This window comes from Setaria viridis, chromosome 1 (genome assembly GCF_005286985.2).
Source record: "Setaria viridis chromosome 1, Setaria_viridis_v4.0, whole genome shotgun sequence".
NCBI lineage: Eukaryota > Viridiplantae > Streptophyta > Magnoliopsida > Poales > Poaceae > Setaria > Setaria viridis.
In genome coordinates this window covers 38,427,053-38,441,200 of record NC_048263.2, presented here as the reverse complement: position 1 = coordinate 38,441,200, position 14,148 = coordinate 38,427,053, and the positions used below count along the sequence as shown (strand labels likewise).

At 49.4% G+C, this 14,148-nt stretch overlaps 3 protein-coding genes across 4 annotated transcripts; all 3 read left to right on the top strand.

The window, feature by feature from the left end:
- Positions 1-300: 300 nt before the first annotated feature.
- On the top strand, positions 301-5,314 carry LOC117839341 (uncharacterized). Of its 2 annotated transcripts, none has more exons than XM_072295470.1 (8): positions 301-483; positions 973-1,087; positions 1,177-1,260; positions 1,353-2,135; positions 3,222-3,579; positions 4,348-4,429; positions 4,551-4,802; positions 4,940-5,314. In XM_072295470.1, the coding sequence occupies exons 1-7, from the start codon at positions 361-363 to the stop codon at positions 4,749-4,751; spliced, it is 1,746 nt and encodes a 581-aa protein (XP_072151571.1). In that variant the 5' UTR covers positions 301-360; the 3' UTR covers positions 4,752-4,802; positions 4,940-5,314. The 2 variants fall into 2 exon arrangements, with proteins under 2 accessions (XP_072151571.1, XP_072151568.1); XM_072295467.1 differs by having other exon boundaries at positions 970-1,087.
- Positions 5,315-5,743: 429 nt separating this feature from the next.
- LOC117856697 (putative mannan endo-1,4-beta-mannosidase 9) lies at positions 5,744-8,025 on the top strand. The gene is made up of 4 exons (XM_034739072.2): positions 5,744-6,412; positions 6,717-6,911; positions 6,997-7,328; positions 7,411-8,025. The coding sequence occupies exons 1-4, from the start codon at positions 6,074-6,076 to the stop codon at positions 7,775-7,777; spliced, it is 1,233 nt and encodes a 410-aa protein (XP_034594963.1). The 5' UTR covers positions 5,744-6,073; the 3' UTR covers positions 7,778-8,025.
- Positions 8,026-8,970: 945 nt separating this feature from the next.
- On the top strand, positions 8,971-13,319 carry LOC117839322 (bZIP transcription factor 23). Its single transcript, XM_034719627.2, has 4 exons — positions 8,971-10,189; positions 10,665-10,736; positions 11,341-11,370; positions 12,740-13,319. The coding sequence occupies exons 1-4, from the start codon at positions 9,308-9,310 to the stop codon at positions 12,818-12,820; spliced, it is 1,065 nt and encodes a 354-aa protein (XP_034575518.1). The 5' UTR covers positions 8,971-9,307; the 3' UTR covers positions 12,821-13,319.
- The last annotated feature ends 829 nt before the right edge of the window (positions 13,320-14,148 follow it).

The window sequence follows — 14,148 nt, the reverse complement described above, 5'->3', positions numbered from 1 at the left end:
GAGAACTGTTGGCTCGGGTGGCCAGGCCGCGTGACGGCTGACACCGGCAGGCGGCAGTGCCCGGGCGCATGCTGGACTTCGCGCGCGCGTTCACAGCCGAGCTCGTGTAACCGTCGAACCCCGCGGCAAGTTCACACACAACTGAGCAGCTCGCACTGCAGGGCACGGCACGGGGCACGCGAAAGCTTGCGAGGGAATCGAGGCCCGCGGCCGCATCCCTTCCCTTCACTGCTACCTCCACGCGCCATTTTTAATCCCGCTCTCTCCCCCACGGCGCTCCACTCCACTGCCGCCACCCCCCCCCCCCCCCCCCCACTGGCATCGTCTCCTTCCTCGGGGAATGCGGCCGCGCGCGCGACCATGCCCCACCGCCCGGAGCCCGCGCTAGGTTTCCCCGCCGCCGCCGGCCACGACCGCGCGCCCGAGCGCCGCCGCAAGAAGCAGCCGCCGCCGCCGAGGCGGAGGCGACCGGCCGGCGCCGCAGTAAAATCTCCCTCCCTCCCTCCCTCCCCTATTTCCAGTTCACACTTACTAACCTCCACATGGTCTCGGCGTGGCGCGTCTGGATTAATTATTAGCTAAACTAGATGATGGCGCAGTAGAAGTCAATAGATCCAAATCCAAAATCCCGGACGCGCGCTCGCCTCCTCTCCTCTCCTAAACCACATGGGATCCGAGGTTGGCGATGGCGTCGAAACCACCCGGCTAAGCAAAGCATAAAGCCAAAAAGGCGGAGCGGATTCGAACGGAGCGAAGCGAAAGCGGAGCTGCCTGCGCGCACCTCGCTCGCCTCGCCTCGTCGCTTTACTATCATTGCTCTTTTGGTCGGTTCCGGCGGCCTGCGGATCGCGCGCCCCGCTCGTCGTGGGGCGAAGCCACCGCGGCCGCGCTAGCTCACTGCTCACCGTTTCAATTCGTCTTTGCTGCCGTGCGGTGACGTGACAACTCTGCCGTTGGCGCTTTCTGCAGCAGCAGCAGCCGGTGGGTCCACGCGGCGCGGCCGATCCAGATCCGCCGCCCGCCTCCGCGCTGCTGCCACTCCCCAGCAGCGGCAGCGGCTTCGCCACGCGGGGCACGGCTGCGCCAGGTGCGTGCCATTCATCCCTCTGAAAAATCCCAGTCCTCGCACGTTGCCTCAGTCTTGTCGCCGTGCGTTCTAACCGCTCTCTCGCGCAGAGGAGGGGACGGACGGTGCGAGCTCGGCCAGGTCGGAGGAAGAGGCGGAGGCAATTAATGATTCGTTCTCCTACTCGTTAAGGGGTAATCTCGTTTGATAGAATGTTGGTTGTCTTGAGGTTAACTTGTGAAAGTGATTGCTTATTGATGCATGGTGGAATCTGTTTGTTTGGCAGAGTGCCGGAAGCGGAGGTGGCTTAAGTCAGAGGGTTCTGGGCTGGTGCGGCCTCCAGCCTCACATGAGCTCAATGGTGGCGGAGGTATTGAGCTTCTAGTGCTCTCGCCCAGGTGTTTGATTGGGGGTAATGCGGGAGGAATGAGCAAGAGCTCGACAGCATCATCCCGGAGCAGATCAGGCACAGGCACAGGGACGTTCCCGAGCCCTGGGACTCCGAACTACAATCGGCATTGTGCAGGCAACATGCAGTACTCCAAGGGTTGGAGTTCAGAGCGTGTGCCACTGGGCGCAGGTAGCAATAGAAGGTATGGGGGTAGCGGGGTGGTGCTTCCTTTTAACAATGGGAGGAAGCTGCCATCGAAATGGGAGGATGCGGAGAAGTGGATCCTGAGTCCGGTTTCCTGCGATGGGATTGGAAGGATGTCTGCACCAGCTCCACATCATAGACGGCCCAAGTCGAAGAGCGGCCCACTTGGCCACCCAGCTGGCATTCCCGGAGCTTACGCAGCTGTTTCACCACTTGTTCCCTGCTTTGATGGTGTTCTTGCAGCAGCTAATTTTGCAGCGCACTCGCCTTTCTCTGCTGGGGTTCTCATACCTGAGCATGGCCGCATTGGTGATTTCAGCAGTGGAAGAGGCAGGTCTGGTGATGATGGTAGCAGCAGATCCTACTCTGCTGAGAAGGAGCCATATATCTTGAGGTCTGCAAGCATACATGCATGGACAGAAACACTTATGGAGGCTTCTGCTTTTGCTAATATCTCAGAAGAAACCACACGAGGTTTGATTTAGTCTTTTTCCCTCTTGTACCATTTCGTTATAAGCTGTTTCTTTTTCATGATTGTTGTTGCTTTTGCTGTTTTGTTCGTTCTAGTTCATTCCATGGATTTGCAAGCAATTGAACCTATGCTTGATTTGGATTTGACTACTTGTAAAGTTGCTTCTCTAGTACAATCTTATATTCCAATATTCATTGTTGGTTGTCATGTGCTTTACACATGTTTTATTTTGTACTGAAGCTGGAACTGTTCATCATGATATGCCAGTTCACTTGTTTAAACTTGAAAGTTGAAAGGTCAGCTATAAGTTCAAACTTTAAAAGTAGTTTACATTACCTAGTTAAGGATTTCTCAAAATAAATATGGACAATATAGTGCTGCTACAGCCTTCACTGTGTAAATTTCTACTACTTTTTATTTTATCTGGCCATTCGCAGACATTGATGAAGAAAATAATTTAATTGCATGTGTATTGTATGGTGGGTCAATTAAACTGTCAATCAATAGAAGCAACACAAGAGTGGAAAACTGGAAAGCATCCACCTTCTAGTCCGCAAGATATTATTAATCCTGCTTCTTTGAAGCTGCCAGACATGTCCATCCATTGTACTTCAACATTCAATGTTCTCTGTGTGGAATTTTGGCTCGTTGTTGCTATGAGGAGTTGAGCTTGAGATCTTGAACATAACAGAATTAGTTTCCAAAATCTGTTTCATTATATCATCTACTGTTTTGATATGTCTCTATCAGTTGTGCCTATGAAACTAATAGAGTTGTTTAGCCACTTTTTCAAAAAAAATAAGACCACCCCACCCAGCAGATTCCGCCTTTTATGACACTGCTTGCAACCTAGGAAGCCGAAATATTCCTTCCATGTTTTTTTAAAAAAAACAATCTATTCATATACTAACTGATAGGATTCAACATATATGTTATTTTGTCTTGCATGCGGTGAGCTAGCTGGAAAAAGTTTAAAATGAAAATAGTACAGTTATGCTTGCTTAAGTTCTTTTCTGCCCACATTTACTGATTAGTCTTCTTTTCATATCGAGGAAAATCAATCTTAATTCTTTCCACCCTGAACACAGATGATAAACTGCAAGGCCAGCAGGAAGCAACTTCTGTGATTTCCAGTCCAATCATAAAGAAAGATGTTGCTACACAGATGAGTCCTGAGGATAGCATATCATCTTCTCCAAAAGCGAGGCATTCCTGCTCTAGCCTGCCATCAGGACATCTGCTAAAAGAAGCAAATACTCATATACCTAAACCTGAAATCAGGGACGTGCAGGTAGATGATCAAGTAACTGTGACCCGGTGGTCCAAGCGGCATGTAACACGAGGCTCTGATAAGCGGTCAACAAATATTATTGAATGGAGGAAGAAGACTATTGAGACACGAGCTCCATCTTTTGATGAAAAAGAAAGAGAAAGATGCATGTCAAAGTAAGATATTGTTTATGTTTCCATGGTTTCTTCTAGCAATCTTCACCACCGCCTAGCTTTTAATTTGACTAATGCAAAAGAATATAGTGCTTCGATACTCAATTTTGTAACCGTTAATACTGCAAGCCGTCAATGTCCTATAACTTTTCATAGTTGTTAGGAAAGGCAGTCGAATATTCAAGTGAAGCTAATATGGCTGTAAATTATAATACCTGTTCAAACTCAGAGAGAACTACGTACACAAAGTGCTGCTGCAATTTGACTCTTATAATGACCTACTAATATGCTGCTAGTATCATTAGTGAAATAAGCAAGAAACATAGCAAACAGTGGTCCAGAGAAAGTTACATACCTTGAAGTCAGGGTCAGATGGAATAAAATGCAGATAGTGGGCTGAGGTGACACTTGAAATATCTTGCCTGCTTGAGTGCTAGTTGCTCATTTTCATTCTACAGCTAGCGGCACGCCGGCACTACCAAATTGTTAACTCCCTTTCCACTTTCCATCAGAAGAACAAGGCTATAAAGGGCTAAGCTTTTTTTGAATCGTGATGTGGTAACACAAAAATGGAAAGCATGTATAAATTAGAAATCCACTTTTTGAATTTTTTTAATAAAAAAATATAGGGATTCCAATATGGTTGTTTGTCCTCTTGCATAAAAGATGCTAGTTTGGATAGTATATATTAATAAATATAGCTCAGAATTAAGGATGTAAAACTGCTACATCTTCTATTTTGATTTTTGAGACCTAGTTATTTGTGTTAAGGTGCAAAAGGGAGGAAGCTAAGATCACTGCTTGGGAAAATCTACAGAAAGCAAAAGCCGAGGCAGCTATTAGGAAGTTGGAGGTATTGTTTGTGGTCCTACATATACAATTGCTAAATGTTTCAATTTTCGCCTGTTTATTAATTTTTTCTGAAGGTTACATAATAAATTTACTTGTTTTTTATTTAATCCTCTGTCCTTCAGATGAAGCTTGAAAAGAAAAGATCATCGTCAATGGACAAAATTTTAGGCAAACTCCGCTCTGCTCAGAAAAAGGCAGAAGACATGCGAAGTGCAGTTTCTTCCAATGAAGACCAGTGTGGTGTGAGGGCAAAAAAGAAGGCATCTTCCTTTGTGAAAACTGGCAAGCCCTTCAGCTGCTGCTTTACCTACCGTGCTTGCTAGTTGTGGTGTAGTTTGTGTCTGTGGGTGAAGCAATGGATATAGAACTGTTTGGTGAGTTTCTTCAGCATTCATATAATGTAACATTTAAGCTTCCGCTAGTTTCCTAGTCTTAATATTTTATGAATTTTATATATGAAATTATTTTTTATTGAAACAATTGCTAACACTAGAAGTGTGTGTTTCTCAAGAGCGTTACAGCTCTTGTCAACCAACAGATATGGGACTTTTGACTACAAATTTGGGAGAAGCAGTTGGCCTTCGTGCCGTGGAGGTAATGGATTTGTTGAAGAGAATTTGCAGGATGTGGTCACCGTTGTGGGGGCAGCAGAAGTCGAAGTCATTGAGTGAAAACCACTCATGCTGTCATGCATCAATCCAACCTCTGTAAACCCAGTAGAAGCAGCTCGATTCTTGAGCTTCATGCTAGTTAAATGCCAGGTTGAGCTGGTATTCATTCCGCTTGATGTACATCTTTCCTGGAATTGAGTATGTAATGCAAAATCATGGGGGCTCTTACATTGACACTGTATTGAAAGGTGTTAGCTGTTGGCGCTTGCTCTCTACCTCGTCTGGTTTAGTTCTGAGCCTTGTGCCCTTGTGAGGATTTGGAGCTAGTCTGCGCAGGCAAGGCTTTGGCTCGCTGCAGAGAGTCGAAGCAGTGTCCATTTGCGCCGACAGCTTCATCCTTCAGAAAATTCTCTCATTTTTTCAATGCAAAGTTGCGTTTACAATTGAACCAACGGCGTGTGCTGCGAACCATCTGAACGCAAGATACATTTATGGATTGCTGGGGACTTCAAGGGTTCAGAACCCAAGTTTTCTGCTGCTGCGAAACTTTTGTACAGCGAAGCGATTCAGGTTTCGTAGCTTATGCAGAGTCACAAAGCTTTATTCGTTCAGAGCCAAAATCCTGCAGTTCGCGTCCTGTGCCAGGTAACTGCAGCTCCACTTGTCACGCATACACAATTACACATCCTTGCAAAACCTCCCTTTGTGACGACGATTCAGCGTGCATGGGACATTGGAGCATCCTTTCATCTTCCTCCAACCAAACGGCCGGCCGCCTCTCGATTTCTCTCCATAGGCATCGTCCACTACGCATGCCGTTAGTTTCATGCCATGCATCGTACTAGCGCCATCAAGACGGGACCCGAAGAGGCGACCTGCGATCATGTGTGCATCGGCATGGCCTCTCCCTATATAAACACTGACATGCACAAAACCTAGCACACGCATCTACCAAGAAAACAATAGGGATCGTTGCATAGATTGCATCTACTCGTTGCAAAGTTTTGTTAGTTTTCGTAGTACACATACTATAGATGGCGAGCAAACAGGTGATCTTGTCGAGTTTGGCCATCTTGGCCCTAGCTGCCGCCGCATTCGTTGAGACCGTGGAAGCCGCCGCCGGCGGCACCGCCTTTGCAAGGGCGAACGGGACGCGGTTCACGCTCGGCGGGCGGCCGTTCTACTCGAACGGCTTCAACGCGTACTGGCTCATGTACATGGCGTCGGACCCGGCCGACCGGAGCAAGGCGGCGGCGGCGCTGGAGGAGGCGGCCCGCCTCGGCGCCACGCTGGTGCGGACGTGGGCGTTCAGCGACGGGGGTTACCGGGCGCTGCAGGTGTCGCCAGGCGTGTACGATGAGGAGGTGTTCGGGGTATGTCGTATCGGACGGCCGTAAGAGCTCAGTCGTTCGTTGATCTTAAAATCTAGGCCTTTGGATGCATTTTATTATGATGATCTCATCGCTGAACATAATCGCGAGAGTTAATTGCATACTCTCCAGCCAATCTCCTATAGCTAGCAAAAAAATAAAATTGCATTGTAAGACATGATGCACTTTTTTTCTGAACTTTTCGCCTATGGGTGATGGATGGTTTTTGCAGTTCTGGCCTTGTTTGAACATTTTCAGCAGCTGCCAACAATAATGATAACGTCGAAGTGTCTTTTTGTAAACTCAGGGTCTGGACTACGTGATAGCCGAAGCAAAGAAGCGCGGTGTCCATCTGATCCTGAGCCTGGTGAACAACTGGGACGTGTACGGCGGAAAGAAGCAGTACGTGCAGTGGGCAAGGGACCAGGGTCACTCCCTGAACTCCGACGACGACTTCTTCACCAACAGTGTGACCAAGGGCTTCTACAAGAACCATGTCAAGGTCCGTCTTCGACCACGTACTGCACTTGTGTAATCATCTGCATCACGGTCTAAACTGCGTGCACGTGCACGCATATGCACACCAGGCGGTCCTCACCAGAGTGAACAAGTTCACCCGGGTGGCGTACAAGGATGACCCGACCATCTTCGCGTGGGAGCTCATGAACGAGCCTCGCTGCCGGAGCGACCTCTCCGGGAAGACCCTGCAGTCCTGGATCGCGGAGATGGTCGCCAACGTCAAGTCCGTGGATCCCAACCACATGGTGGAGATCGGGCTCGAAGGGTTCTACGGCGAGTCGACGCCCGACCGGACGCGGCGGTTCAACCCCGGCGGCTACTCCGTCGGCACCGATTTCATCTCCAACAACCTCATCGCCGGCATCGACTTCGCCACCATCCACTCCTACCCCGACCAATGGTAACTTCAGCACTCATGACTCATGGCCCGCGCGCGAATGCATGGCAACCGTGTGCTGAACGGCTTCCGTGAGTGCTCGCAGGTTGCCCGGCGCGAGCAACGAGGATCAGGTGGCGTTCATGCGGCGGTGGATGGCGTCGCACGCCGGCGACTCCGCGGCGGCGCTGCGGAAGCCGCTGCTGGTGGCGGAGTTCGGCTGGTCGGCGCGGTCCAACGCCTACACGGTGTCCGCGCGGGACGCCTACTTCGGCATTGTGTACGACGCGATCTACGCGTCGGCGAGGGGGGGAGGGCCGCTCGCGGGGGGCCTCTTCTGGCAGGTGATGGAGGCCGGGATGGAGGGCTGGACCGACGGCTACGACGTCGTGCTCGGACGCAGCCCGTCCACGGCCGCCGTCGTCAGCCGGGAGTGCGCCCGGATCACCAGCCTCAACAACCAGGTGTCCTAGCGGCTGATCATGCCACCACGTTGTACGTACACGGGGAACCATAGAGTCGCGCCAGGGCCAATTATTGATATACAGCAATAATTTAGTTAAGGTCCAGATCTTGGTAGGAAGAAACAAAACGCAATGATACGAAACTTGAAAGGCAACCGAGCGTAGCAATCAGTTTTCACGATAGTAGTTTAGTTGACATAACGAAACTTAAAAATCTACTAAATTTGTGTTAACTAAATCCCAACACGTTTCTGTTGTTTAGTAGAAAAAAGCAGCTTGGGCTTTGTGATTAGTACTCATAAAAGTGACGTTTAAACCCAGAAGGGGGAAGCGACAAAGAAAGTTTTTCACCTAAATGCTTACAACCACAAATTACTTGTTGGCACTTGGCAGAAGATGGAAGCCTGATGCGCTGTGATAGCTTAAAAAATGGTTCCTTGACGAGATGTTGCATCAAGAGAAACATGTAGGCGCAGCCGGCAGCACGCAGCGACGTCGAACAGAGCCTCCAGATCCGGGCGTACAGTTTTCTCGAGGCGACGACACGCGTGTGTCCGTGTTCTAGACGAAACTTCAGGCGCCGGGTTGATCACATCACCGCAGATGTGGACGTGACCCTGATCCATTTGTGCAGTAGTCGCCGCCGGGCCGGACGTGCTCGGCGGTGGTGCTCGTCAGAGAAACGCGGTAGCAGCCCGGCCGGGGGTGAGACGACGGCGGGGTCGGGGTGGACCGAAGTCGCCCGGCTCGCGTCGCCGTCGCGTCATGGCCGGTGGCCGGTTAGGTGGTCACCGGCGCCGATCCGGCCGTCCGATCACTTCGTCTGCGCGCGCCCAGATGCTCCCACCTTGCGCGCCCCCATTGGGTGGCCCGTCGCGTCGCCAGCCGTCAGCGTCGTGCGGAGGCCGCCACGTTGCGCGCTCCGGAGCGGCGGAGCCCACCACCACACCCACCTTCTGTCCAACGGACGAACCGGGAACGGGGAATAAGAAAACCTTATCCCACCCGCGCGCTGCACCCAGCAAATCTACAAGCCACTGACATGTCGGGCCCTTCCGGGGAATTCGATTTCCTTGGCACATGGAATCGAGCGCGCGAGATCTGAGGCCGCTGGGCTGTGTACGGGCGCGGCGTGCGCGGAGGCGAAAGGGGAAGATGGTGGAGTACTTTATTACCCGGTGCGCACCCAACTCGTCGAGATTTCGTCGCGGCCTCGGTCCCCGGCAGCGTTTTAAACGCCCCCACACGGCTCCTCCGGGGCGACACCTGTCCACCATTCCCCTCTCTCGCCTCGCCGCCGCGGTCGCGCAGCGCCCCTTCCCGCACCCACCAACGCGCGTCTTCCACCTCGCCTCTCAGGTCTCCACCAAATTCCTCCTAATCCGCGGGATTTTCCTTTGCTAATTCGGGTATCCCTTGTCGCCAAGCCACTCCGCTCTGCCAAACCCCTGCTCTGAGCTCTCCCGATTGGCGGCTCCGGCCTCCTGGCGCGTGCTTGCGAGGGGGTTGGTGGATTTGGTGTGCGACGGCGGATCGGAGATGGATTTCCCGGGCGGGAGCGGGAGGCGGCAGCAGCAGCAGCCGGAGCCGGAGCACCTGCCGCCGATGACGCCGCTGCCGCTGGCGCGGCAGGGGTCGGTGTACTCGCTCACGTTCGACGAGTTCCAGACCGCGCTCGGCGGAGCGGGCAAGGACTTCGGGTCCATGAACATGGACGAGCTCCTGCGCAGCATCTGGACGGCGGAGGAGACGCACGCCGTCGCGGCCGCCAGCGCGTCGGCAGCGTCCACGGCCGCCGCGGACCACGCCGCGCGGGCGGCCATCCAGCGCCAGGGGTCACTCACCCTCCCCCGCACCCTCAGCCAGAAGACCGTCGACGAGGTCTGGCGCGACATCATGTGCTTCGGCGGGCCCTCCGCCGCGCCGGCGGAGGCGGCGCCGCCCTCGCCGGCACAGCGGCAGCAGACGCTCGGGGAGATCACGCTGGAGGAGTTCCTCGTGCGCGCCGGCGTGGTGAGCGAGGACATGACGGCGCCACCGCCGGTACCACCTGTGCCGGTGGCGGCGGCGCCACCCCGACCACCTCCGCCGCAGCCGCCAATGCTGTTTCCCCATAGCAATGTGTTTGCTCCATTGATGCCTCCACTGCCTTTCGGGACTGGATTGGTGTCAGGGGCTGTCGGTCAGGGAGATGGTGCCGCGCCCCCGGCGGTATCGCCGGTGAGACCGGTTACGTCCAACGGGTTCGGCAAGATGGAAGGAGGGGACTTGTCCTCTCTGTCGCCATCACCGGTGCCTTACGTTTTCAACGGTGGTCTGAGGGGAAGGAAAGCTCCAGCTATGGAGAAGGTGGTTGAGAGGAGGCAGCGGCGGATGATCAAGAACCGGGAGTCCGCCGCGAGGTCGCGCCAGAGGAAGCAGGTAAAGTTCTGACTGTGAGCATCTTGTTGGTGCTGGCAGTATCAAATCATTATGTTTCCTGCTTACTTACTGTCACAGTGACATGTCACACGCGTAACACGTATATACGAAGTACTATTTTGGCTAAACATGTCATGTATTTCGCAAGAACAGTGTTAACAAAGGTATACCATACCAACATGTCGATCTTTGCATCAGATTTGGTTAAAAACTTAAAATAAACTAGGATATATGCGTTAGTAGTGTGTGTAGTTACACTATACTGATCTAAGCATATTGAGTTATTAATTATATATATGTCTGCACACATCACTTTTTAGATACTAATAAGAATTGCTGAAATCTTGGAGAGCTATGTAGGATGTAGCAATCTAGTGAAAGCTATTTCTGAGTGAATCTAGTGTTCTTTCTGCGAGGCTTCAAAAACTTGTGGCGATTTTAAGTAGATTTATTTGTACTTTCTTATATGTATCAGGCATATATGATGGAGTTGGAAGCTGAGATAGCAAAACTTAAAGAGATTAATGAAGAGTTACAGAAAAAGCAGGTATGCTCCTGTGCTGTTGCATCTTATTGTGTTGATCACGTTTATATTTTACTTATGAAAATATGTCTACTGAAATAGTGAAGCTCAAGCAGTTTAATTTGTATCTTTAGGTTATATATTGAATTTGAAAGCTTCTTGGATTTCAGCAAACCTTCTGTACATTGGCACACTCTCTTTTTATCAAAACTTGTACATCATTTGCTTTGGGTTTTCAAAGAAAAGGTCAACCTATCCTCTTTTTATTTAGGTTAATCACCATCTGCACACTTGGTTTCTAGCAATAGGCGATATGGATCATTTTTTATGATGGTCTTTGTAATGGTAATCACGATAGAGAATTTGACTAAAGAAAGCCAAAGTCCACCAAATGAAATGATAACAGAATCTTTGCATCTACAGTCCATGTCCACCAAATTGCTTGCCTGCTTGCTATGATTTTTCTCTGATTCTTATGTATGTAATAGCTTTAGCTTATTTTCAATCGCATTTCTATTAAATTAGAACTTATGAGCTCTGCACCATCCTGTGTGACTGTTTTGTATAGTGCTATCACATTCTTTATATATACCGCTCCAAGTAACTGGTCATCATTTCTAATTTGCAGGTCGAAATGCTGGAGAAACAAAAGGATGAGGTAATTGCTTTCTATTTTGAAGGAAGTAATATTGCTCTGGTTACATGCTATGGATCCATCTTTTGTATTACTAGTAACAAACTTGGCTGATGTGAAGGAAATTATTTTCTACAAAAATAATTCTATAATATGTGGATTTCATTGTCATGAAGTATTAGAGTCAACCCTATCAATGTCACGAATATAGTATAGCTCTATGATTATATCAGTTGCCTCGATTCTTTACTTGACTTGGAGTACATGGTTTGAAACTTCAACAATTATTGGTAGGAAAAATAAAAGTTTTCTAAACTTGTGGTTTTGGTTACTTGTTGGAATGAGACTTGTTTCGATCGACAGCTAATGATCTCCAGAGAGTTCTGCCTTCAAACAATCAGTCTGTCATGCTCATATGTTTGACTTAAGAAATACCTTATATGTAAATAAAGCTGTTGGCAAACGGAGAAATGATAAGGCCAATGTGGATGTGATTAATTGTATTTTCGTACAACTGGGGATATGTAGTAGTATTTAAGCGGCTTAAATGATTTCAGAATTCTCTGAATTGATTGGACTACTTATCGCTGTTGTTCGCCAAGTAGTTTAAGTTTTTTTATACTACAATTTGCCTGTTGAAACTAATGCTGTACTGTAAGGTTACCTATGTTTTGTTAATGATTTCTTCAAGCGCTTCCAACTATTTTAACAGAAGAAGTGTTTGTATGTAGTCTTATGTTGACCCTAGAAAATTGAGGACTAGTTTTATTTACTTTATTTCATTGTGGGCTTATTCGCCATTTAGGGCTCTCTATCTAACTTCCTGTGTAATTTGTGCCCCGTTTTATTTTCTCTATTTTGTTATGGGCTGTTTTTGTCCTTGGCCTATCATTGTAAACTCATGGAGGAAAAAGTTAGGTTAATGGTGATTGGATACCTTTTAGTTCTTAAACTAAGACTTTGCAACTTTTTTAGCTTAATGGGGCTGTTTAGGGGAACACCCTTTTTTCATGTGTGTTAAACCACTATTTATTAATTTTGAACAGAACCTACATATTCAGACTCTTGCTGTATTACCGAATCACTAATTCTTAATAGAACATCATATCTCACTTTCTGTACAGCTTCTATAATTCTTTTGTATACCTCAGGACTCTAGGCCAGCTCATTATCTCGGAGAAGTTGTTTGTTGGTGTTAATGAATTTGTGGATAATACTTTTGAACTTTTGGTGTTCTGCTTTCAAATTTGCAATAACTAATTGCTGCTCTGTGGCTCTACGGATATTGTCATATGGAGCTATAACCTTTTTGATTAATTGCTCGGTCCTTATAGTTTTATTTCTGTACCGTCCTGTTTGCTCAAACATAACCATCGTTTGATGGTTTCTGCAGGTCCTGGAGAGAAGGAGCCGGCAAGTTGGACCCACGGCAAAGAGAATTTGTCTGCGGAGGACACTGACAGGTCCTTGGTAGGCTGTAGACCTGTATAAAGCAGTTACTCTCATCTGGAGGTGTGTATATAGTAGGTGCACATGAACTCACAATCGCCAGAGTTTCCGGTGTTGACATAGCCGTTAATTCAGAGCTCCAGTCTCGTAGGCGGATAGATTGCCTGTGAATTTCACTGCATAGGTTTTGGCCCTTCGCAAAACATGTTCCAGTGTGTAGAGTTCCAGTGTATGTAGTCTGGTCAGTTTGTTGACCCGAGAAGCGCGTGCTCATGCTCCAGTTAGGCTTATGGTTTGGTGCCACACCATGTATCATTACTTCAGCTTGTTAGCTGTTACACCCGGCGAATTTGTATTCATAAACCATCGCGCTGTGCTTTGTAAAACCAAGTTGCTTATATGGTGTAAAACTTCTGCAGATGTCCGCTGTGCAGAACTTATAGGACACTGCTGAAACAACTATTCGGCTGTGTACTTACAGTTAAAGATGTTCGATTTGGTGCGCACATTTTGCGACCAAGTTAGCAAGGTGTGTAACAGGCGGCCCAGGTTCCTACTATGTAATTAAGCACATTTTCTTAGCATGGGTGCTGTCAACTAACAACTGCCGAATTTCCGGTTGGAAACGAGTGGTCGTTGCCAAACAATTGGAACGGTATCTTCTGAAAGCTTCTTTCACCTTGCATGTTACTCTATGCGTGGGGTTGCAACGAGAAAAGGTTACCTTCTGATGTGTGTTGTGACTTGCGAAAGCTGGAGCCCCCAACTGCAGCAACTCTGCAAGTCCCATTCGGGCACCGTCGGTGATGCTCGCCGGTCGCGTCAGTTTGTTGTGCTCGATTGGAGAAGGGAATCAGCGAGTCACACAGTGCCTTCAATCAGACGGCGCTACAAACCTATGGCATCAGTGGATGGTCTCTGTGAGCTCGTGTAGGTCTTCTTGGCCGGGAGCGCGTGTGGTGGCTCGGCTGGCCAGCAGCGCAACACGCAGCCATCCATGTTCCGCTGTCGTGGCCGTCCTAATCCAATTAACAGGACCCCGCCGTCTGGACACGTGCACTGTCGGAGTCATCTGTGGGATCATCCCGCCAGCTAGGCCCGCGTGTAACGCATGCGCCGCAGGACCCTGAACTCAAGGCGTCGTCTCACAGTGGTGCTCGACTGCTCATGGAATCCAGTCCTGAAGACGCCGGCTGCGTTCCGTTCCGGCAAGGCAAGACGACCAAGCAGGCAGCAGGACGCCGTACGAGTCGAGTACAGGCTACAGACAAGCTTGGGAACTGCCGTTCGTCCAGTCTCTGCAAGCTCGCTGCACAGCCTCTCCCAAGTCCCAAATAAGAAATAACACGAAGA

Coding starts and splice junctions, on each gene's coding strand:
- LOC117839341 (XM_072295467.1), top strand. CDS start 361: ATGCCCCACCGCCCGGAGCCCGCGCTAGGTTTCCCCGCCGCCGCCGGC. Junction 484..969: donor GGCGACCGGCCGGCGCCGCA/GTAAAATCTCCC, acceptor CGCTTTCTGCAG/CAGCAGCAGCCGGTGGGTCC. Junction 2,136..3,221: donor CTCAGAAGAAACCACACGAG/GTTTGATTTAGT, acceptor CCCTGAACACAG/ATGATAAACTGCAAGGCCAG.
- LOC117856697 (XM_034739072.2), top strand. CDS start 6,074: ATGGCGAGCAAACAGGTGATCTTGTCGAGTTTGGCCATCTTGGCCCTA. Junction 6,912..6,996: donor TCTACAAGAACCATGTCAAG/GTCCGTCTTCGA, acceptor TATGCACACCAG/GCGGTCCTCACCAGAGTGAA. Junction 7,329..7,410: donor CACTCCTACCCCGACCAATG/GTAACTTCAGCA, acceptor GAGTGCTCGCAG/GTTGCCCGGCGCGAGCAACG.
- LOC117839322 (XM_034719627.2), top strand. CDS start 9,308: ATGGATTTCCCGGGCGGGAGCGGGAGGCGGCAGCAGCAGCAGCCGGAG. Junction 10,737..11,340: donor AAGAGTTACAGAAAAAGCAG/GTATGCTCCTGT, acceptor TCTAATTTGCAG/GTCGAAATGCTGGAGAAACA. Junction 11,371..12,739: donor TGGAGAAACAAAAGGATGAG/GTAATTGCTTTC, acceptor TGGTTTCTGCAG/GTCCTGGAGAGAAGGAGCCG.